Source organism: Calonectris borealis, chromosome 20, assembly GCF_964195595.1.
Source record: "Calonectris borealis chromosome 20, bCalBor7.hap1.2, whole genome shotgun sequence".
Classification (NCBI taxonomy): Eukaryota; Metazoa; Chordata; class Aves; order Procellariiformes; family Procellariidae; genus Calonectris; species Calonectris borealis.
In genome coordinates, this window is record NC_134331.1 from 8,370,223 (window position 1) to 8,393,357 (window position 23,135).

Below are 23,135 nucleotides of genomic sequence, written 5' to 3' on the forward strand. Positions count from 1 at the left end.
TCTGCTGTCACTTCCCAGCCCCCGCTCCCTTGGCAGTGAGCTGGGATGGGTCAAAACAGAGCAGATTGGGAGCTGCATCACTGGTTCTTCCAGTGCAGGTCTGCCCCAGGGCCGTGCTCGACAAGAAAGCAGGGATACAGCTGTACACACAGATCACTGCCTGTGAGCTGCTGCCACAATCTGCACAGACAGCATTTCCAGGTGTAGTTAAATCAAGCCCAGCGCGGGGTCCTACCTGCAGCCCACTGTGGACACGGAGCTGCAGCACAGCCAGTTGTGGCCCTCACCCTGGGAACAAGGACCAAGCAGTGGCAGTGCCTTTGCCCCTGCTCTCTGCGTGAAAGGCAGCTGTGAATAATTCAAAGATGTTGTTTTACTGACATATACACAGACCGTAGCGTTTTCTTCCCTCAAAAAACAATTTCCCTGGCAAATTTCCTTTTTTCCACTTGGGTCCTTTAGCAGCTGGGATATGCACATTTATGTCACACCAGTTTTGATACTCAGAAGATGGCTGCTGCTTTTCCCCTCTCAGTTTCCTCTGTAGTTTAACCATTCTGCTCATTTGCTCAGCAAATGGAAAATTATTTTTGACCGCATGCTAAATACAGAAGATTTAATTGCAAAACTTCGTAAAAGTTGCAAACAGCAGACAGTGGAGTTAGAACAGCAACTTCTGCAGAAGTCTAGCTAGAAAGCCCAAGCCACCATTCCTTTTGAATAAACATATTGGTACCAAACCAAATAAATAATACTGACTGACTGCCAAAATCAAATAAGAAAATAAGCAAGTTAGTGTAATCAAGTCAAAGAACTACTTTGGCCACTTTGTTTGAAACTGTCATTCCCAAAATCCCAACCAACAGCCATCTAAGCCTGCCAAAGCCTGAAATCCTGCATGTCTCTCAATATTCTGGATGAACATGGTCAACCAGTAACGGGGCAAGAGATGCTGAGAGAGCCCTTGGGCATAACAGCTTATGGGCTGGCAGTCAGCACTTCCATCGAGGCACATAAGGCCTCCTATCCTGGGTGAATGCTTATTTGAGCAACAAACAGGATGTTAACATGCTTCAAGAACCATGAAAGGCCTATGGGGTAAAGAAGGGAGTACTGTTTTATCTGTCTTTATATGTACATTCATGCACATATATACACGTCCAGATGTCCTCAAGGGTTGCGTTAGGTTCCTTATTTCAGGAAAGGACTCAGGATTACGGATCCCAAATGGAGGAAGGTGCCATCACCCACACCTGTGATGCCCAAATCCTTGAGATGCTTCCTGCTTCCCCCTCTCTCCCCTTCTCCCCAAGCCAGAGCATGCTTTTGCTTGCAGAGAAAAATACTTTGAGCCTTTTTTTTTCCCTTGCAAATGCAAAACCTGGTGGACTAGAAGCTTTGATGAATCATGGGGAAATATTTAAATTTTACTCAGCTTTTTGTGAATTGGGTAGTAAGTTAATAAATTCCATGCTAGGTCAATGAGGAAGAATTGGAATGTTTTTTAACTAAACAGAAGGAAAACCAAATGCTAAGAGTTGTCTTTTATGAGTCAGCTTGTCTTGGCTTAAAATACACAAGTGCATGGTTAAATAAAGACAAAATCTAATTTACATTTATTGTAATGCAAAGGTAAACAATAAAATACGCTACGTTTCTGGTAGGTTTTTTTTCTAATGTAAATTGTTGATTAATGAATAATGTGAGTTGACTTAAGACAAATGTTTTAAAGAATGGCTTTTGGAGATCTGTGTGGAGAGGTTGTGATGTCTGCTCTTGTTATGCCCAAGTGCAATCAGTGGAATAACATGTTTTTGTCAGAACTGACTTTGAGATTAGCAGTAAAAACAGTTATCTTCATATTTGGCTTGGGTTTTTTTATGCAAGCATATCTGTCTACAATATTTTTGCATTTTTGAGACTGTACAGAGAAATGTATCTAAAAACCTAACAAATATATTTGAAATGTAATTAATTGGTTAAAATTAGCAACTGCTTCTTCTAACTGGTCTCTACTTTGCCTGCTAGCTGCTGTGAAGCTGGTGTGAAGTACCTAATTCTTCCCCTCTGCCATACAGAAAGCCCAGATGCATAACTTCAGGGCAGAAATTTTATACATGAAAGAGCAGTGCCCAGTGATTAGCATATTTGTGAATACAATCCAAAACTCTCAGTGTCTTGTCAAATTTTCTAAAATAAAGTGATTGTGCACATTGAAAAATTGAGATATGCACATTGAAAAATAAAACAAAAAATGCTATAAAAAAGCATAAAATAGAAATAACATCTTTTATTGGATAGGAAATGAAAAGAACAAGAATGTTTTTAACCCCATTTATTTTGAGTGTTAGGAGAAAAAAAAATGCACTTCTGTGCACAGAGTAACAGAGGGATTATTCCAGCAGTCCAAGCAAGGAAAGGAACTAACTTCGATCAGGACTGCACTGCTGTAATGCCATCTACTGGAAGCAACTAAATTTACCAAGATAATACTGTAACATTACAATTTCTCTGCAGCTTAGTCATGAGTAGAAGTGACCGGTGGGTGTGTGATTTTTTCCATAACTAGAAAAGGCTTCGTGAGACATAACGCCCTGTTTGATATAGCCAAGACAGAGTCTCGTCTTGGAGTACCAAATGCAGCCTTTGATCCTAGTGCTTGGAAAATCTGAAGACTACTTGTAACACTGTGGTAAAACAATGATCACTGCTATTAGGAATAGATTCAATATCGGACAAGATTTTATATCCCACCCAATTTTCCAGCGAAAAATTTTTAGTAGTTGGAGACAAGCTAAAACCTCTTACTCTGTGAGAGCGTAATTTAGCACTGGCAGACCAACACCGACAAGTTCTGTCCTCCCTTATCAGCCACATGTTAATTATTCTATTTAGCCAATGAGGGGAAGGAATAATCAGTAGTTTCCTTGTCACTCTCTGGACTGCGAAGGAGGTCCGCGAACAGAAAGAAGTCCTGCAGCCCTGGGAGATAGCTGGAAATTAGTTACTAAACAGCAAGGCAGTAGAAAGCCACTTGTTCAAACTGAAATGACGTAGTGAGAGGAAAAATAGTTACAAGACCCAAGTGATACATGCTAACAGAACCAAAGAGGGTTTTCACAGATGTGGTTAAACATTTCCTCCCAAAGGAAAGCGGAAACCTGTGGTGTTTGGGGGAAGAAAGTTCACTTTGCATCTGTTTGGCAGAATGAGAAATGACACGATGTGTCAGGCCTTCAGAGAGCCACACACTCTGGGACCTCATGTTAGTCAAGAAACACAGCTTCTGAGGACGTCCCGATGCAGACAATTTTTGTGATCAAAGTGTAGCAGCTGAAGAAGGAATTTTGTGTCCCTTCTCCATGAATACAGTAGTGCTCTGAGGTCAAAGCAGCTGCTTTGCAGTCTGAACATACAACATCAGCCAAATATCAGGGCTTAAAGTTCTAGCATAATCTCTCCTGAGTGTGCTTATATTGCTTTCAGGAATGGATTTAGTACCTCTGCATGGTGTCATGTGTAGTGCTATTTTAGGAGCTAAACGCTCCATAGTTTCATTGGCCAAACTACGAGAACAGGGCAGAGCAAGCCAGAGGACCTCCGGGTCTGCTTACTGTACAGAAACTTTCCCCGGTCTTAAGGATCTGTAGCAGCTACAATGTGTCACCCAACTGCTGGCACTATCTCATGTCTTTATAAATAGGTTTGGAGTTTGTTTTGGTTTTAACAGCAATAAATCTGTAATGCTGAGCAGCTCCAAACCCAGTTTCTGCCCTGAATAACGTGAAGCTGTGCAAGCTGCACAGGTCACTCTGACATGGATGAAGAACAGCAACAGAACAGGTCCCTCCTCAATGACACAAGAAGAAACCCTGCAAGCTTCTCCCAAACTATTCCTGAAAACATACAGAATTAGAAGTGATATTCACAGTAAGGTAGAACAGGCCCCACAGTCTTACCTCATCTTTTTTGGATTCACTTTGCTCTTGCCAATGACATGTAGGAATCACCCATATGTGCAGTTTGCAAACCTCCTAACCTTCCTTTGCTGCTCCACTGCATCTCCATAGGCTTTCAGCAAGGTTGCTGCCTGTCCATGGCTCCCCAAAGTGCAAAGATTGGTTGGACCTGTAAGTCGAAGGGAGTGCAAACAGCCCTGCTTTGGAAACAGGTTTCCTTTAACAGCGCAGTACTGCACTCCCCAGTCCAAACCTCCAGGCTGCTTGGAGCCACCACACTACAGCTGGCTTTGCTGGAAGCAAACCTCACCTCGCCAGCCGAAACAAAGTGCTGTCAGTGCTCTCACACCTTATCTTCTGTTTCTTACTAAGATCTTCCCCACATTTGTGATGAATCAGAAAGGGTTTCATGGCATTTCATTTCTTTATATTGTGGGGGAGGGGGGGAACAGCCCAAAGGAAAGGCAGAGGGAGTGTGTGGGTTTGTGCACGTAAGGAGGGGAAACCACTTGCAATGCCCTGAGACTGGAGTAAACCATTCAAAACTTTAGAAGCAGGAGTGGGTGAATGAGAGTACAATGAAAATGTTTTCCTCCTGTTCCGTAGAGGACATGTAGCACAAGGAGATTTTGTTTCACTGGAATGAGGAGGTCTCACCTCTGTGTCACTTCACAGAACTGACTCTAGGCCAGGGAGAACCGTGCTGGCTCTCCCCTCCTGACCTCCTGCAGACCAGAGTCTGAGGACTCTCCTGATTCAGCACAGCAGCTCTTTTGTCTTTGTGCTCCAACGTTTTGGTCCAGTGAGCCCTGCAGTACTGAACCCAATATGAGTCACCTATAGCAACATCAGCTCAAAAAGCCCAAACAACCAGCCCATGCACGAGCCTCTGAACTGCAACATAGTCCTCTAAATGGTCTTGTCATTGCATTGCGAGGTCACACTGCTCCATGGGCCTCCCAGGGCCCTGACCTTTACTTCCATCCTTATACCTAATGAAAAGAGACATGAAAAGCAGGCAGAAGTGACAGATGCAAATCTCTCTGCACCTACGTGAAACATGAGATTCAATCGTGCAAGTGCTGAAAGCAGAGCACCATGTAGAGCATGAACTAGTTGCAGTGTCAGAACTGAAATCCAGCTCCATCCCACAGGTAGTTCAATAAAAAAGAGACTGAGGCTGCCACACAGCTTTTATCCTCAGTCCCAAAACAGCGCCATGGAGACAGGCACCATTCAAGAGTTCTTGAAATCTTCTGTCCTTGTGTTGAGGGTAAAAGTGCTTGTCGCTACCTCAACAGCATGGGAAAAGCTGCTGACAATAGTCCTGACTTGATCTTTCAAAATGAGCACTGGGACCTGTACCATGCCCCTCCTTTTGCAAACACCATGTGACAAAAGCAAGCCCTTCATTGCAGACTTAGTAGTGATAATAATTTCCAGCACTTTCTGAGACACACTTTGTTTTTCTAGGTTTTAGGTCACTTTACCAGGGCAGGTTTCTATACCACCCTTTAGCTAGGGCATCCCGTATCAGAGGGAAACTGTCACTAAAAAGTTTTATCTCTATGAGAAAAAAAAAGTAATAAAAATGCTTGACATCTCTTAGGTGTCTTCACAGATGACTTACTATTTCAGCTGCAGTTCGTAAGTTTAGTTGGAGTAGGTGTTGACTGTAGCTGATGAGATATGAAAGAAAAACCTCAACCCACAGATGAAATCCTTCTAAGCTCCTTAACTGACTCAGAGAGATGGAAAAATATTAGGCAGAGGAAGTACTAGAGTAGATTGTGGTTATATTCCTTCCATCCATGATCTCTCACTTTGGGTCTAGCAAGTACTTCAGAAGTGGCAAGAATTGTCTGCAAGTGGTGAACTTCCTCACTGCTTTCCAGCATCGCAGTACTGGTTGTCTTCAAGGAGAGAGCCCCTTTAATGCATCTGGCTTTGTTAAGCCCCAGGCTGACACACACACACACCCTGGCTTTCAGGGACGCGACAAGGTGTGCTGGGCAGGCGCTCCAGGAACGTGCCAGCCTAGCCAAACTATTGGGTCATTTCTCTCAAAGAAATGGCATGCTTTCAGCTCACTTTGAGGTTGCTTTCTAATCAAGCAAAGATAAAATAAGTCTTGTTTATTCTCTGAAAATAAAGAGTTCAAGATTTGGTAAAAGTTGGAGGTAAACTCATAAAACGACCAACTGTTATTAATAGCCTTAGTGCCATCATTAGCCAGATTCGTTCCAGGCTGTGCTTGAGCTGCCAGGATAAATCTCGTGTGCATTTCCTCTGGAGAACTGTATTCACCCAGTTCCCTTCCGCACTCAAACAGCATCAGCGAAAATGCAATATCACTGTGTGATCGCAGGGTAGAAAATTCTCCTAGTCAGTCTGTTGTCATCCTCCAATTACCCCGTGAAATTAAAATTGCTTTCATATTCTTGATTAAGGTCTAGCTTATGATGGTGCAGTAGGGAGGTTTCCTTTGCACCCAGTGCTTCTTAATTTGATCCTTTTTATGTGCTTACAATGCTTAAAAATTATGTGTCTTAGGAAAGAATTGTTGAGCTTGCGACATACTAATGTTACAGTGCTCTCAGCTCTGGCATTGCATAGAAGCTATAAGACATAAATGTAGTGAATGATGTATTTTAGGATGGAGAATCTCAAAACACGCAGAAGTCCCTTTGAGTTTCTGTGGGTATTCTGAGACCCAGTGAGTGTCCTAATGACAAAGGTGTCGCATACAAGATGACCACAACCACTGTTACCATCTCTTATCTGCCCATGTTGTGCCAGGCACTGTGCATGATAACAGCCTTCGGACAAAGCACAAGGAGGATGAAGATTGGTGGAGTTTCCAGCTGTGGATTCCAATGGGGCTTAGACATGATAGCACTTGACCACTCAGACCAATATGTTTTAGCAGATACTGGTTTGGTGCCCTGGGAAATTTACTTGCAAGACAAAGACAGCACCATGCTGGATGGAAAGAACCCAGCTGCTCACTAGCTGTAGGATGTTTAAGGTCCCTAAGCACTAGGTTTGCAAGGGAATTGCAATGTGTTTATGGCACTGAGTTCTCAGTTATTGTTTGGGCGCCAGCTAGAAAAGCACAACCTGTTGTTTCTGCTCTTCCTGGGGTCAGTAGGCAGGCTGCAGGTTGCAGTGGTTGCACAGCTGGATCAGAGACTTGCTTGGAGTTAGGAACTTCAGCGGACGAAAGGTGAAGGGTAAATCAAGATAAGCAGCAAAGGGTACCCAGGAGGGCAGAAACAGAAAAACTGGCTGGTGGTACTAGGAGGATACTAAGTAATACATATTTTTTCAGGCAGATCAATAAAGTTTTCCTAAAACTTCACTCTGAAGCGCTGGACTTGAGATTCCTTTCAAGGGAACAGCTGCTTGCAGCTACACATTTCAGGACTGCCTGAAAGCCCATGTCCCAGAACTTGCTGTTGCAGGTGGCATTTTACTAATGATGTTTGTGATGATGAGAATATATGGACCTTAATTAGGATCAAGATAATGTGAAAGCAGAATTCCTGCTTTCCAGGAGACAGAAAGCTGTTTAGTAAATGCGAAGGATGTTAACACCACAGACAAAAAAAGCCTGGAAATAAGCACACACCATGTAAGGCTGACCTCAGCTGAGAATGCAAGATGGCAGCAAGCCACACGCACACTTGTGTCATAAGTATGTAAGTCATCTTTAATGTGATGGACAAGGTAGCTGGAGTGCTGTTGTTTGACTAATGCAAGAGGTATTACAGCTGCAGCACATCAGAGAATTTCTTCAGCATAATCAAATATTTTCCTGCTGAATCTACCACCCACGCACAGTTGTAAACCACTCCCAAAGATGCTGAGCAACTGTATGGTTAACCACATAGTAGCTGTGCATTCTGGGCACATGGTACTTTCGAACTCAGCATGGCAGTGTGATCCTAGGGCTTCCCTTTCAGAAAACACACCAAGGCCACCCCTGCCGAGCAGCTTGGAAAGTTTTCCATGTTCTCTTACAGTCCAGGTTATGTGCAGCATCATCTGCTCTGCCTGCACCATTCAGTAAATGGCTTACAACAGTCTCACATCTGAAAAGAGGATGAACAGGATATCAAAGCAGAGGAGATTGCTCACCCAGTTTTCTTAAAGATGGATAAGTGCACAGAAGATGGTTTTATGAGGCTATGTGAAGCACACAATTCTTTACACTTTTCAGAGACTGGATAGCATCTCCACCATCCCACCCTGACTGCTTCTCACCTTCGCCCCTTCATTTACCCGTCGTACCCTATGTCTTTACATCCTTCCCCATCACTTGTGCTCATGTCTGCTCTCATTTGCTCCCAGACTCATGTCTCCTCTCATTTGCAATCACAACACAGAACTACAATTATTATTGATAAGAAAATGTCATACTAGGGAATGACTTCAGAAATATAGATTTGTTTCAGATTATGCCAGTGTAGTCCTGGGAAAGGGGAGAGGCTCAGCCCTAGTAAGTTGCATGAAGTTGCCAGCAGTCCTGACACTGCCTGAACCGAATACAAAGCATTGTAAAGAAATGCAGGCTATTTTCATTGCTTTAAGCTCTGAAAATGCCAGCTAGAAGCCTGCTGCCAACCCCCCAAAACAGCAGCAAGTAAATAAACATAGTTATTTCACAGGACTGTCAGGTAGGAGATATCCAGGGCAGAACTGATTTCACCTTACCTGCACCTGCCTCCAAATGACCCACAGGTTGTCCAGATGTGCTCAGGGTTCAATGTAAATGTCAGCACTCTGTCTATTTGCCCTCTCTCCCAGACAGGGTTTCCTCCTACTCAGTCTTCCCATCAGCTCATACACATGAAAGGTTTTGAAAGCTACACACACAGTGGTTTTGCAACCCAGACCGGCCTGGGGACATTTGTTTCTTGAAATTCCAGCAGAACAACAAAGCTTCTCGCTGACTTGCTGCAATGATACCTGTCTTGGGAAGGGAACGGACAGGGACACCCCTGTACACAGCCAGGTACAGGCAATCTCAGCTGAATGGTGAAATGGACAGAGGCCCTGAGGGGCCAACAGAGGTCTACAGCACTTCACATAAACACTTACTGGCTTTTCTTCTGTAAGACCACACACAACAACCCCTCATCTGAGTCACAGACAGAGATGGAGGAGTGTGCATAAAGCACTGGGATATTTATCAGGCTGGGACTTGAGCCAGCTCACTTGAAATATGAAGGTCACAAGATAACTGGCAGTTTCTGGAGGCCTCATTTCGTGTTTCTCTGAACAGGTCAACACTGGAGCTGACCTGTGAGTCCAAGCAGAGTGCAGACGGACAGCCGGCCTTGAGGGATGGAACCCACCACTGTTTGCTGAGGTAAAACCAACAAAAAGGGCAGCGCAGTTCTGGTGAAAAAGAAATAACAAAAAGCCTGTGTTTGTATTTTTTCTGAATCAAATAAGGGAATTCGATGGGCAGCCAGGTTGGTTCAGAAGCAGCATGGGAGCTGTGCACGAGGGTGTTTTATACTTTCTCCAGTCCTCCTACACTTTTTTCTCCCCTTGCCTGCAAACAGGACCCCTAAACCCATCCTTCTTGGTTGTACAGACCCTCTTCTCCCTCAGGCCATCAGCTGCCATCAACCCCAGTTGCCAACACCCTCCCCCATCCCCGGGAAGCAGAAGCAGCCATCCTTACAAACCCCTCTTGGCCACTGGGAAGGATCAGACCAGAGAGGGGTGGGTTGCACAGCATGCTCTCCCCATCCAGAGTCACAAGCACCATTGCTGCAGCCCAGACTTCCTCTGCAGGGCAGCAGGAGCTTCAGGACATGGGGATGAGAAGGTTGGGCTGCTTACACACTTCAAACAGCCAATTCCTCTTCCCTTGGCACACGCAGTGGGTGTGGCACAACACAGACTGAGCACACATCCCAGAGCGCTTGTGCTAGTGCAAGGGGCTGTGTGCCCGTGGGTAGTAATGCTGAGCCTGGAGAAACTGGGGAAGCATGGGCGTGGAGATAGCCAAACACTGGCTAGGAGGAGATTTTAATGTCTAAAACTTGATGGGTAAAAAATCCAAGGCAGAATAGTATTGTTCAAGGGCACAGGGACAGAGTGCTGAGGAACAACCAATATTGCTGGTCTGGGAAGGACCTTCTCAGAGAGTTACTTCTCAGAGTAACCACTGGTCTCCCATTCATTGTTCCTACAGCAGAAAAGTATTTCCCCTCCATCTGCTAAATCAAACCTGTGAGTACTGCACACATAAATGCAGTTTTTTTCAGCTCAGACCTAGTAGCTTCTAGCACGTAGAAAAGCTTTCTGCGGGGCTTGCTGCTCTGTAACTATGAGCTGCAGCTCTGGCCAGCTCTAAGCCATATGCTGTGGCTGCCTTGAATGAGGCAAAGTGTGCGATGGAGAAGGTGTTCTTCTCGCTGAGACATCCCTGAAGCTGTACTTGCAGAGCCTGCCTTTCCTTTCCACTGCCTTCCTGCCAGCCCCCATGTGGCCTCCTAGGTTCTTCTTAGTACTTGTGCAATGAAGGTATCTAAAGTCATATTTGTCTCCTCAATCATTGCTATGCCAACAGGTCATATTTCTGATATTTCTGATATTTCCTAAACCTGACAAGGCTTCCTGCCCCTGGATAAATATTTTTGCCCTGGTCTGATTTGCAGAGCTATTGGCCTGGCCTTCCAGCTCCTGTTATTCAAATAACACCCAGGAATACTGCAGCTTTTCAGACACTGAATCTCCCCCAAAGTGCTGTCCCTCTGAAGTGTGAGTATATGTGCAGATGTGCGTTTGTGTGCATGTGTGAGCATGCCTGGGTATTTGCAACAGCTGTAGGAACTAAGTGTAGAAATGGGGTGAGGCATTTTACAGATGTCCTATGCATCCTACACACTGTTGGGGAAGAAAGCCAAGGCAGGTATTTTGGGTGTGAAGGGAGGTGTGCTCACCATATGACAGGAGGAGACTGTTTCATCGTGCAGCCCTCTCCCTGCCTGCTGACACCATCACGACTGCATTCTGCTATGGGAGTAGTAAAGGGCAGTAATCCCATGCAAGGAAACTGAGGACATTTTTTAAGTTCCCCTTCAGTTGTAGGCTGTAAGCTCTGGTCTCTGGTGAGACTCACTACAGCCAGCTTTACCTGTCTGTGGAGTCAGTATTGTCACTGAAGCTCTCCTTACAGTCAATGAATAGACAGCACAGGACTCCTTGCAGAGTTAATGATGCAAAATAAGGACCATGACTGCTACAGAGAAGGGTCTTCCAGGCATTTTAGAGTGGCTTGTCATCTCTCTCCTCTTCCTTATGTTTTGACATGACAAGCTTGGATGTTGCACAAGATAGATGCCAGGCATCCTAACTGTAATGTAACTGATGCAGACTCAACCTTCCTACAGCAGGCCATACTGTGAAAACAAATTTTAGGTATATTCAAATTCTCTTGGGCTTCATTCTGCAGACCATTTACAGGTTAGAGGCCTTTAAAATGGTTTCAGGATTGAGTCCAACCAGTTTCAAAGGATGATAAATGTGGAGTGTTTATCTGGTTGGGCCATCAAGTTGAGATAGACAGGAATGTGCTGTCTTTGTCGGCTGCCTCATTTACCTGTGCAAATCTATTTGCTCCATACAGAGTTACCCCAATTCTTTCATTACAGATTTTTCTAACATCTTTTTTCCACATAAGAGCACTGTCTTATAAAATCTATTTCCTTCCAGTTAAGAACCAGTTTCCTTGTGTTTTTCACATAAAGACAATGAAAATTAGATCACACAACACCACGCATGCTGGAAATACTATTATGGTCAGATAAGATGTATGGATGGCACAGGCAGATGATCACAGTGTGGAAGGACACTAACCACTGGAAACAGTTGTCAATAATATCAATGGGGGGAGGGTTCTGTCGTATTTTGAAGGCTCAGAAGAATCAAGATGTTACTTGCCCCTAAAATCCCATTTCCCATCCCCAGGAATGGGAATGCATACTTCAGTTCCCATCTCTGAATAGCTCAAGCACCAGAGCAAAAAACCTATTTAATTCAAAAAAAGGCTTCTGCACCGTGTGAGGAAGGAAGCAAATGGTGACGTTTGCTTGGTGAAGCAAGATGGTGCAGTGCCAGGCATGTTCAGAAAGGCAATTTGTTGGATAGACCAGTAATCCAACACCTCCTGTTTTCAGGAGGAGGGAGCAGAACCCACAAAGGGTTCAGCTAAGGAGCAGCACAGAGCCCCACTGAACCAAAACTTGTATAGCTTTTGCTTGCTGACCTTCTTCAAAGGCCGTGTCTCCTCCCTGCTCCCAGCCGTGCACCCATCCCAGCAGACTGACTGCACGGCACAAAGCCCACCGGCTGCTGCTGCCCTGCACACTGGCTAATCCTGCCTTTCCCTGGGGAGCATGAGGGCAGGATTGTCCAGGGAGGAGCAGGATCTGTCCCAAAGCACAATGGGAATATTCAGCACAGGTGCAAGTGGGTACACATGAAATGAAGCACAGTAGATGTTCCTCTGAACTCATATTAAGATTCTTTGACTTAGACAACCAGAAAAATCAAACCGGCAGTTGAGTGACAACAGACTAGTTAGATGTGATGTACGTAAAAATTGGGGAAACACAAAGATACCAAATAAAGAACAACTCCCATGTGAGTCCCAAGCATTTGTCATCCTCTACATTGATAAATATTTTTCATATAGGTTAGGCTTTACAGACTGAAAAAACAGGCCTGACAGGGATTTCAGGAAGTAATTTTGTCCCTGCTGTGCCCCAAAGCAAGGCCAACGTGATTTTTCACGGTTTTGCGTAACCTGCTCTTAGAGACCTCCAGTGATACAGACTCCCAGGCAACTCCCTACTCCCACACTCTACTATTTTAGAGAGCTAGGAAGAGTTAGAGTTGTCCTTGTTGCAACTGAAGTGTGTTACTGTGTCTTCTAGTCACAACAGGCATTGCAAACGGTCTTCTCCGCAACAGTTCAACTGCTGTTCACGTGGAACTCTGCTCCACTTCGGCCTTCAAAGCTCTTGTTTGAATATTTGCTACTACCACCAAGATCTGCACCTGCGGCAGCTCCACCTGGGCCTACTTTTATGAAGCCTACTTTCATGTCCCCATCCATGTCTTTGCTTTCTTAGGGCAGACAGCCCCAATCTCTTAACATTTGCCCACAGGCCACATTTTCCACATCTCCCATCATTCTTGCTAGTCTCTTCTGGGCTTTATCCAACTGGCTCACATCTTTCCTGAAATGTAGAGCCCAAACAAAATAAAATATTCCAGCTGAGACTTTATAATTTCCTTGTAAAGTTGGAGGCTTACTTCATGCCGCACAGACAACATTCCTATTTATACAACGGAAAATGCTGGTTGTTTTTGTACTAACACAACACTGCTGGCTCACACTCCGTTTTAGATTCTCCAGAGCCCCTACATCTTTGTCTGTAAACTGCTCCATTGCCTGTCTTTGGCACTTAGTTATTTCTGATGAAATCTCCAATCTTTACTGAATGGCATCCTACTCTTTCCAGTGTGTGCCCCCAGCTGCAGGATGATTGTGAATTCTGAGCCTGTTCTGTGCAGCTCACCATGTTCTCTCCCAGCTTCAGTTAAAGTTAACATTTGAATAAGTACTCTCAATGTCAACATGCCATTCATCAGTGGAAATACTGACTAGAATGAAGCCTCGGACAGATCCCTGCAGGATTTCCTTCGTTGCAAACTTGACAAGGGACCATTGATTACCATGCTTTAAGTATGATCTGCCAAGCAGTTTTGCACCATGTTATTGTAATTTAACTACGGTTCCCTTTCCCTTTAGTTATTTTCCCTCTAGCCAGCTTTCAAACTGCCTTTGCTGCTTTTAAGACCTGTCTTCCTGTAAATAAGCTGCCTTTCCTGCGCGTGGAGTCTCTGCTCAAAGACCTTCCCTCCGGAGACTGTATAAATGTTTAGCAACAATCCTACCACATGAGAGGGCACGTACCTCCTCCCACCACTGCTTGTCAAAGATGGAAGTACTAAAACTGCCATGAACCTGCCAAGAAAGCCTGTTTTTGCTAGCACCCACCTTCAGAAAGGCACCCACCCCAGAACAGGGCAGGAGGATGCTCTGTTGTGCTCTTACCCAACCCAGGGCTCAGCCACAGCCCTGAGCTTGGTGAATATCCCCACCCTGCTCTGGGATATGCCTCCCACTGACTGACAGGGCAACTGGTTGGGCACACAGGACAGCTGCAGTGCTGCAAGAGAAGGACATGCCACTCAAAGGATGTCCAAATACAACATTTAAAAGAACAGTGAATCCAATGCCTGGAGCTTATGCTTAGCATACGGCTGAGAGAAGACTGTCTTCTACCTCATGCATGAAAGACATATGATGGAAGGGACAACCAGAGGGAGGATGCATAATAGCAATGCTTAAGGGATATGTTACATGTGTAAAAAGAAAGCAAGAGCATGGATTTGTGGGCTTCAGTGCTCCAGGAGCCCTGGCAGAGCGCTGTTCAACCAAAAATGCAGCGCTGCATTTGCTACGTAACATAAGCCCTGAAGGAAAAACCACAATGTAGCACTCTAGCAATTAACTAAGTGTAGTGGCATGGTACAAGAGGTACCAAGTCTGGGTACCTCTGGACTCTGGAAAAGGTGGGATCAGAGACAGCTCCTGCAGCAGTACGCTGTTGGTGGAGGCTCAGCAGCTGCATCCTTGGATGGAAGCGGCTGGACAGGGTCCCCAGGGTGCGTACAGGACATGGGCAAGGCAGAGCTCAAAGGAACTGCTAGCAGGGCTCCAGCTGAGGAGAACTGAGGATACTCCTGGATGCTCTGTGTCATGTTCCTTCCACTCACTTTCTGGCTACTTTTTCCCCAAAATCACTACCTGTGAAAGAGCTCTAGCATCTCCCACTCTGTCCACTGAACAGCTCTGTGCTTCTAGTTATTAGTTTCTCCTCTCAAATTTCTGCATGCTTGAGTAGAAGTAGATAGCCTCTTCCCTCTACTTCAGCTCCACTGCCTGGCTCAGCTTCAAGTGGGTAGGAGAAGCACAGAGCAGGACGGATATTCTAAGTTATTTAAAATAAGAGGAAAAAAAGGCATTAAAAACAGTCTCCACAGCAGCCAGAGAGACCTGCTGTAAGCTAGAAGAATAACCAGACATATTTATTCTCTCTGAAACCATGCTCTCTCAGCAAGCAGAGCTCACACCATGGTTGAGATACAGAAATCCCTTCTTGGATTCAAAAATTTCAAGGAAAAAAAAAAAGGCTACATAAAGTACAAGCCACTATAACAAAGCTTAAGTTGTACAGTCATTAGAAAACTTGGTGCTTCAGCACCTGAAGAAGACACTCTTGATTTGGCAGGGTGATTCTGATCCAGGTCCAGATTCTGCACCTGCAAATGGAAGGAAACTCCACAGAGCATTCCAGAGGAGCCTGGGAGGGAACCTACCTTTGGTCGATCACAGATAGCAACCACAGAGCCTTTCTAGGACTATTTCATGTTTCTTCCTGTTGAATAGGAAGCTTTGTAGATCCTGATAACAGGAGACATGAGACATACACAGGGACACGCCTAAATTTCTCTGAAGTCAGAGCCTCCTTCCACTTTGGGACTGAAAACTGAAGTCCTCTCTGACAGAAAGCTCCAAATGGAGGAAAAGAAACACTCATTTTTCACTATAGCTCAGTGTAACAAGGTTCCTGGAAAACCTTACGATCCAAGTATGTGTCCCAGTGTTTTCTTGCGTGTCAGAGGGTCCACCCCTCTGGTGCCAGCTCTCCATGTAGTCCATGAAGCAGAAGGCCCTGGTAGGGCTGAGCAGACAGTGTATTGGCTGAGGTCCCCCAACTGAAACCATAACCTTCAGTGAACGGTGCCTTGCTGTTATCCAAGTTACCTTAAACTCACCTTCCAATGCAGTTCTATTAATGTACAATTCTAATAAAATACTTTATTCAAACATCTAGTTTCAGCAAAGCAGTTACAGATGCTTGTGAAAGACAGAAGTGAAAAAAAAAAAGAAAACCACAATTAAACCACTTTTAGACTAAAAATAACCAGAAAGTTCTTTCTCATTCCCTTATCGCTCTGAAGTGCTATCCTCTCCTGGCAGGATGCTACAAAGAGCTTCCTTCTCCAAGCATACCTTACGCCTTGTTGCATCTGTTAAGGAGAGCCCTCCATGAGAAAGTCTGCATCTCAATGTACACTCATGAGACAGCTCTGGGAAGCTCCTTCACTGGGGAAGGCTCAAGCCCTTTGAAGGGGGTTCAGACAGATTTAATCTTTCACTCTGAATCTCACAGTACTTATTCCTTGTCCAGGAGATAGTTTGGCCATTTGACTTCATTAAAATAAGGACTGCTTCACTCCCTTGGAGATGTAAATATTTCTTCCTCAGATGGGTGGGACCTACTCTGTTTGACTGACTGGTTAACACTTTGTTGCCTCGAGAAGTTCCCTTTTCTTCCCTCTAGTGACTCACTGGCATGTTTAACTATGAAATGTATCTTACACAGAATCTTGTATTTTGTAATAGTCTGTACATTATCAGGTATACTTGTTGCACCCATCTATATGGGATTAATACATGTAGAACATTGCTGGCATTTGGTTGAGACCAGATACAACAGTAGTGGGGTGAGTAATCTCTAACATCTTTCTCTCCTAGACAGACTCAACATCCAGATTCTGCTGGGCTGCATGGACAGATCCCACAGCTGTTACTCCCATGCTATGCTATATTCTAAAAGAGCTTATGCTTCATCAACCCCGCTGAAGCCGGACCTCTGTCCAGCAAGAAGTTACCAATACGGTTTGTCAGGATGTGCAGTGTACATGCACATCCTAGCAAGAGAAGTGCTCATGCCCTTCTGGGGAGGCACTATTGCCATCAGCACACAAAGCAGTATTCCCTGACCCCTCACAGTCTCCTGCTGCATATGTGGGGGATGAGACAAAGCATCATTTCAGACCGTCTCAGCTGTGGCATCAGAAGGGAAAGACCATGGGAAAGCAATGAGCACAGGGTCTACAGTATTTCCTGATGGGTTAGCAATGTCCCTCCTCTTTCAGCTGAGACCAGATGTACATTCTAGCAATGGCTGTCACCCCTACAGTGGTTTTACAGCAAGTCAACATGCAGTCAGCCAGCCACTTTGTGAGTCACTGTGTGAAAGCTGCTGAACACCCAGGCTTCCCCGTGGTAGAAAAAAAATTGAGAGAATTTTTGAAGATTCCAGAGGAGGTCTTGAAACACTTGCATGCCAAACGTGACTTTATGGTGACTGCATGGCTCAGCAGGTCCAACTTTGCAGCACAGTCAAGGAAGAAACTGCATATCCAACATGAGACTTGACAATCTGCCTATGTATAGTCCTGCACTACCAGTTTTGCAGGGACAAAGGTCAGAGGCAATTAGTCAGATTAAATCAAAACAGTGTCCAGGCAGCTGCTCATGCCAGGCTGGATGAAGCTTCATCATACACTTCAACAGAAAGGCCTGGAGGTTGCATTCAGCTTCTGCTTTGTCTGAGGCCTAGATGACACCACAGGTGACACTTCTTTGGCACATAATCCACTTTGAGGAAGCACAGGCATTTGGGATGTGAATCTGATAGTGCAATATAGCCAAACTAGAGCAAAAATACTCCCAAGCAGTATCATCAAACGGATAAACTAACAAAAAACAGTATCTACACAGCTAGAAGACTTTCAGGCAGCAGCATGTTCCAAATGAGCAGGTTGAGAGAAACTGAGCTTGTCAGGAACACCAGCTAAGCTGGAGGAGTGGAGGGGCCAGAGAGCCCCTGTACATGCTGCAGGAGAATCCTGTTGTCTCACAAAAGGCTACAGCCCTCATGGAAGGTGTGGGAGGCTCAGAAATGCAGGATTCTTGAGTCCAGCACAAGAAACAAGAGCAAGGCTAACTTCAAAGCCAGTTGGGCTTAGGACTACTCTGGTGAGGAGCTTTCTCATCTAAACAGAACTTGAATAAGTGCTCCCTAACGCAAGGACCAGAGCACAGAAATCCCACTTCTACTCTCTCTGTTATTCTGAGAACCGTATTTCTTGCTGCATAGCAATCCCATTGCAGTAGCTGAGAGCACAACCAGAGGTGGTTTGGGCACTCTCCTGAGAAGGACTGGTTGGAAGTGACCTCTGGAAGTCTCCAGCCCAGCTACTCACTCCGAGCAGGATCACTGCTAACAACAGATCAGGTCAGCCACAGCTTTGTCTAGCCAGGTTCTGAGATCTCCCAAGGATGGAGATTCCACCACCTCCCTCGTCAGCCTTTGCCAGGGGTATCCTGCCTTCCTAGAGAAAATCACTTTCCTGAGTTCTGACCTGGACCTACCAAGCAGAGTGTGGCTATTGGCCCTTATTATATTGTCTGTAACTTTTGTGAGGAAAGTAAAAAGCTGCCTGACATTATGGAGAAACTGAGTCCAGGCCATCTACCTTTCTGGGGTAGGGTTCCTGTGACAAGAGCTTTTCTCACATAAAAACCAGGCTCTGCCTCTTACTGGTTTTATGTGACCTCAACCCAGTGCATGTGAGTAAGGGTCCATCACCATGATAGCTCAGGACTGAGTTTAATCACCTCTCACCCACCTCTGAATTGCAGTGGGGACAGGGTATCTAACTCCTACTGATCTCCCCAGCTGTGCAGGGGATGCTGCCCATGAGCCAGAGCAGACTATGCTTGAAAATGAAGGTAGTGTTTAATGGCAATGTGCCTTCTGGAGGGTCCTATGAGATGTCAGTGCATAGAACTCACTCAGTAAATAATGACTTGGCCAAATTCTAGGTCAAAGGCTTCTGAAATAAAACACATCAGTCCCTGAATGGACCATGAGGTGCACTGTGACAGCCCATGGCTCTCCTTGCACTCACAGCGAGTCAGAAAGAGGAACGCCAGTGGTCATTCCTGATGGCTTTGACTCCGTTGTGAACAAGGTAAACTCCTGCTATCCTTTCCTCCTCTGTCATTCTGTCATTCTTTCTGCTACAGAAATCTGGTTTTGCTGGTCACAAGTCCCTGTTTTGCAACGCTGTTCTGAGCTCATGACAAGAAAAGCAGGTAGTCACAGAGTCTTAGGTAAGCCAGAGGTGGTACAAGTTTGACAGGTCTTGAGCAGCTGATAAGATCGTAAATTAAGTCTGCCTCTCTACTAGCACGACAGTGAATAAAACACACAAATATAGACTGAAAATTCTGTCTTTGATGTCCCATTACATGTGTTTTTCTTCCCTTGTCTCCATGGGCAAGTTGACTCTGACTTGAGCAACTTTTCAATTAACTATTTCTGTTTTCCCCTAATGGTGCTTCAGTGATACCTGACATTCTATCAAACTACTTTGCATATATATACATATACAGACATAAATATCTCCAGCTAAAGGGAAAGGAAATAAGGAATGTGGTAAAAATTATCTCCTTAACAGTGTTTTATATTCTAAAACATTTATGGCAGGGGTGTTTCTACTTTACATTCTCTGTCTTTTGTAAAAGCTTCAGATATCTTCCAATGGTCAGAATTAAGATGACAGAGGATCAGAAGGCTATATCTTCTTATAATTATTTTCTTTCATATGGTGGCAGGGTCATATTAATTCCTTTGACTCTAAGCCTACTCTGTCATCAAAATCAACTTGAGAGACAATTTCCTGCAACAGATCTGTACTGCTAGGGTGGCACATTTACTGGAGCCCCCACTCCCACTTACCATTCGTGAAGGTGTTCACATAGTACCTTCGGCCCTGGGGAGACATATAGCTCTGCCAGCCGGGGGGGAGATGGCCATTCAAGGTATCTTCTCCTGTCTGAGGAGTTGCCTTTCTGGGTTTCTGCTGAGAAAAGGAAAAAAACTCAACCTATTAAGTCAATATCTAGATAATGTAAAGTCTAACCAGACACACATCTAGAAAGGGACCATGTGGTTTGGCATTCTAGAGATCGCAATACACCCAAAGACTTTCAGTCCATTTCCGCTCTCATCTGTCCTAGCTTCATCCAGAACATGAAGCAATCCTCCCTTGGAGCACTGGCTACACAGAACATCCTTTGGGAGAGAAATGAAATCCTTTTGTATTTCATGTCCCATGAGCACCTGGACCTGTCCAAGAAAATGACTCTAGTGAAGCAGTAAAATGCAAAGCATAAAATAATCGAATGTCTGACAAAGAAAGGCATGCATCTGGCACTCATTTACTTTCATGTAAATATATATATACTGGTGGGTCAAAGCACTGGTCATGGAGGTGCTGCCCAATTTAATTTACAGGGGCACGATCACCTTCAGACATTTTCAAGAAGAAACACTGCAGAGCCATGTTGCCTATAGGAGTAGTGTGCTGAAGTAAATTTATCAGTATGCTGCTTATATACTAATAATCCATGTAATTAGCAATGTATACATTACTGATCTAGATTTAATCTAGATCCATATCATCCAGATACAGGATCATTAGGAGCCAGATTACTAGGAGTGATCCAGACTATTAGGAACAGCAGGAGATGAGCGTCATGCTGTCACCTGCTCTCCAGGCACACACAGAACTGCTATCAGGGTTCAAGTGCCACCTCAGCTGTACATCTCTTCACCAACTCAGTTGCAAGCCTCAGTGCAGATTCAGGGTGTAAGGAAAACAAAGAGGTGAAGCTGAAATGCAAGTAATTGTCTGCACTACATTGCATCACCTGAACTATTTCCCTCTTCCAGGTAGCTCTGGTTGTTGCTTGGTAGCTTGGGATATACAGTAGCTGCTTGATGTGAGAGGCAAAGAGGGCTTCATCCCAAAGGAGGCATGAACCCTGTCTGGTCCCTTCAACTGGGAACACTGAATAAGGCAAAGGTAGAGAGATAAGATGCATGGCCAAAGATTGCCAGTTGCAGCCCTACAAGGCTGTGGCTATGAACTCCAGAAAGCTCCACTTTGCCTTTCCACATTCCCTAAGGCAAACCAGGCATGCAATGTACTCATTTTTTGTTTGCTTGCTTGCATTGCCTTCAAAGGAAGAAATATAAAAGAACAAGGAAAAATGTGTGAAATGGAATTATTTATCCCATCAAAGCTAATCTCTATCCAGGAAATGCCTTCTGACATGGTGGGGGACAGGTCTGAAGTGACTGCACTTGATTCACAAACAGTCACATCCAGGGGACAGGCAGATTTTCAGCATCTGACTGCATATAATGTTCAAACATTGACAGACATATGAACCATACCATCAGAAAGAAACCTGTCATGTGTCCTCCTCCTACACATTCAGTGTCTGAGTGAAATTCCAACTCTGCTCCAACCCAGAATAAAAGGGACATTTAATGATTTTGGAGCCAAAAGTCTATTTTATGTTTCCTTTCAATTTCAGAAAACTCTGATTACAATGGCTCTCAAGAGGCACTGAACTCGAGAATGATCTTGCATTCATGCCTCATCAAGCGTACTTGCACAGACAGGTCACAGGCTGCAAGGCAGCCATATGAACCCAAGGCCAGTGTGCGATGGATACTGTCTCACTGCTACAGCACAGATAGAGCCTATGCTAGTTCAGATTTTAGCTCCTCTCCTTGAGCAGAGATAGAGCCTGGGAGACTCAGCTGGCCCAAGATGAATTTAACAAGTTAGCTCGGGAGATACTAAGGGAGTCTACCAGGTGTATGACTCAAATCCCATGCTCTGCGTGCCTATGACTAGCAGAGGGGTATGCAGAATTAATCAGTAGGATCTCCGCCATCTATTCCTACCCCCCGTGTTTCTGCTCTGTAAGGTTTAATCAAATCAATTTACAGTTCCACTCACCCTGCTGCACGTGTGAGAAAGCAGAAGCTTTCACACTTTAGGTTACTATTTGATTTTTTTTTTTTGCTGATCTCAGCTTAGGATGCAAGTGAAAACTTCTCTTACACATTAGCCTGTGCAAAGGCTCAAGTTCTCATTATTGTTAGTGTTATACTATTGCCAGAAATGCACTAAATGAAATTCTTGTCTGAGGGAAGCTAGCACAGCCATGCCTGTTCTGTGATCACAGGGGCAGCACCCCTTCATACATGCCACTGAAACACCTCTCTGTTTCATATAGCTTTCTGTGAAAGCTCTGAATCCTACTAATGAAAACATTAAAACTCATGAATATGACAGAAAAATTAAGCTATGCCAGTTTTACCTCTGGGTTACTGAATTCTTCTCCAACATGATATGGGTGTTTATGGAAGTGCCTTGTTTCACTATGTAATGCCACTGCTAACATGGCTCCAACAACCACGTACTTATTTCCAATTCTTTACAGCCATGTCCTGGCACCACCAGAAACTTGCTCACGCAGCCCTGACACCCGCAGTATGGCCCTGATATCCAGCATCATCCTTTTGTTTGGTTTTACTCTCAGTCAAGACTGAAAATAACTCACTGCATGCTTCCTAGGCATGACATCCCTGGAAGCATCTTATTGCTTGTGCAGGTGATGCAGACCAGTGGATGGGTGTATGGTACTGACACATACTTTTATCACGCGGACCTTACAAACAAAAGCTGTTTTGTGCATGCTTCTTTTTGGTCCTGTTCAGCTCCTGTGACCTGCCATGCAGGGGAGCTTTTCCATCTCACTTCTCCCACAGATACCCCTCTCTACAGTTCCACCTAATGTAATGAAACACTGGGAAGAAAAAGAACTCTTGGAAAGAGTATGTCTGACCAGCGCCATCACCCCAGTAATTGTAATGACAGCTAAGAAGGTGACTGGTTCATTTCTGCCTCCACAACTACCTTCTGAGGGGCTGTTCTTGCACCTTACCCATACACAGTTCTTGTCCAAAACACAAGTAGGTCTGGTGAGAAAGCCAGGGCTAAAAGGCATTCAGAGATTCAAGATCAAGTAACACATGCAGAGAAGGTCAGATCAGAAGGGAAAGTGTGATAGCCCCAAGCTATTTTTTTTGAACCACAAAACCATTCTCTCTCAGCATATTCCAAGGGATAGCACAGAGTGCTGGGACAAATCCTGGGACAGCTCCTGAACTCTCTCCATCATCTCCATTAATGCCCCCCCATTATTGTTTGCAGAAGCACACTGAAGAAAAAAGAAATTCCGCAGTGTAGGAGTATACCAGCTCATGAAGAATTTGGCAGCAGGTTGGGTCCCTCAGATTC

At 44.7% G+C, this 23,135-nt stretch overlaps 1 protein-coding gene across 4 annotated transcripts in view; it reads right to left on the reverse strand.

Moving 5' to 3' along the window:
- The window catches only part of GAS7 (growth arrest specific 7), a 105,492-nt gene that overhangs the window by 46,678 nt on the left and 35,679 nt on the right, over positions 1 to 23,135 (reverse strand). For 2 of the 4 annotated variants that reach the window (XM_075169745.1, XM_075169747.1), the window contains exon 2: positions 19,712 to 19,835. In XM_075169745.1, the coding sequence (XP_075025846.1) occupies positions 19,712 to 19,835 (124 nt within the window). The remainder of the gene's footprint in view (positions 1 to 19,711; positions 19,836 to 23,135) is intronic. The other 2 variants (XM_075169746.1, XM_075169748.1) reach the window with 1 other exon arrangement.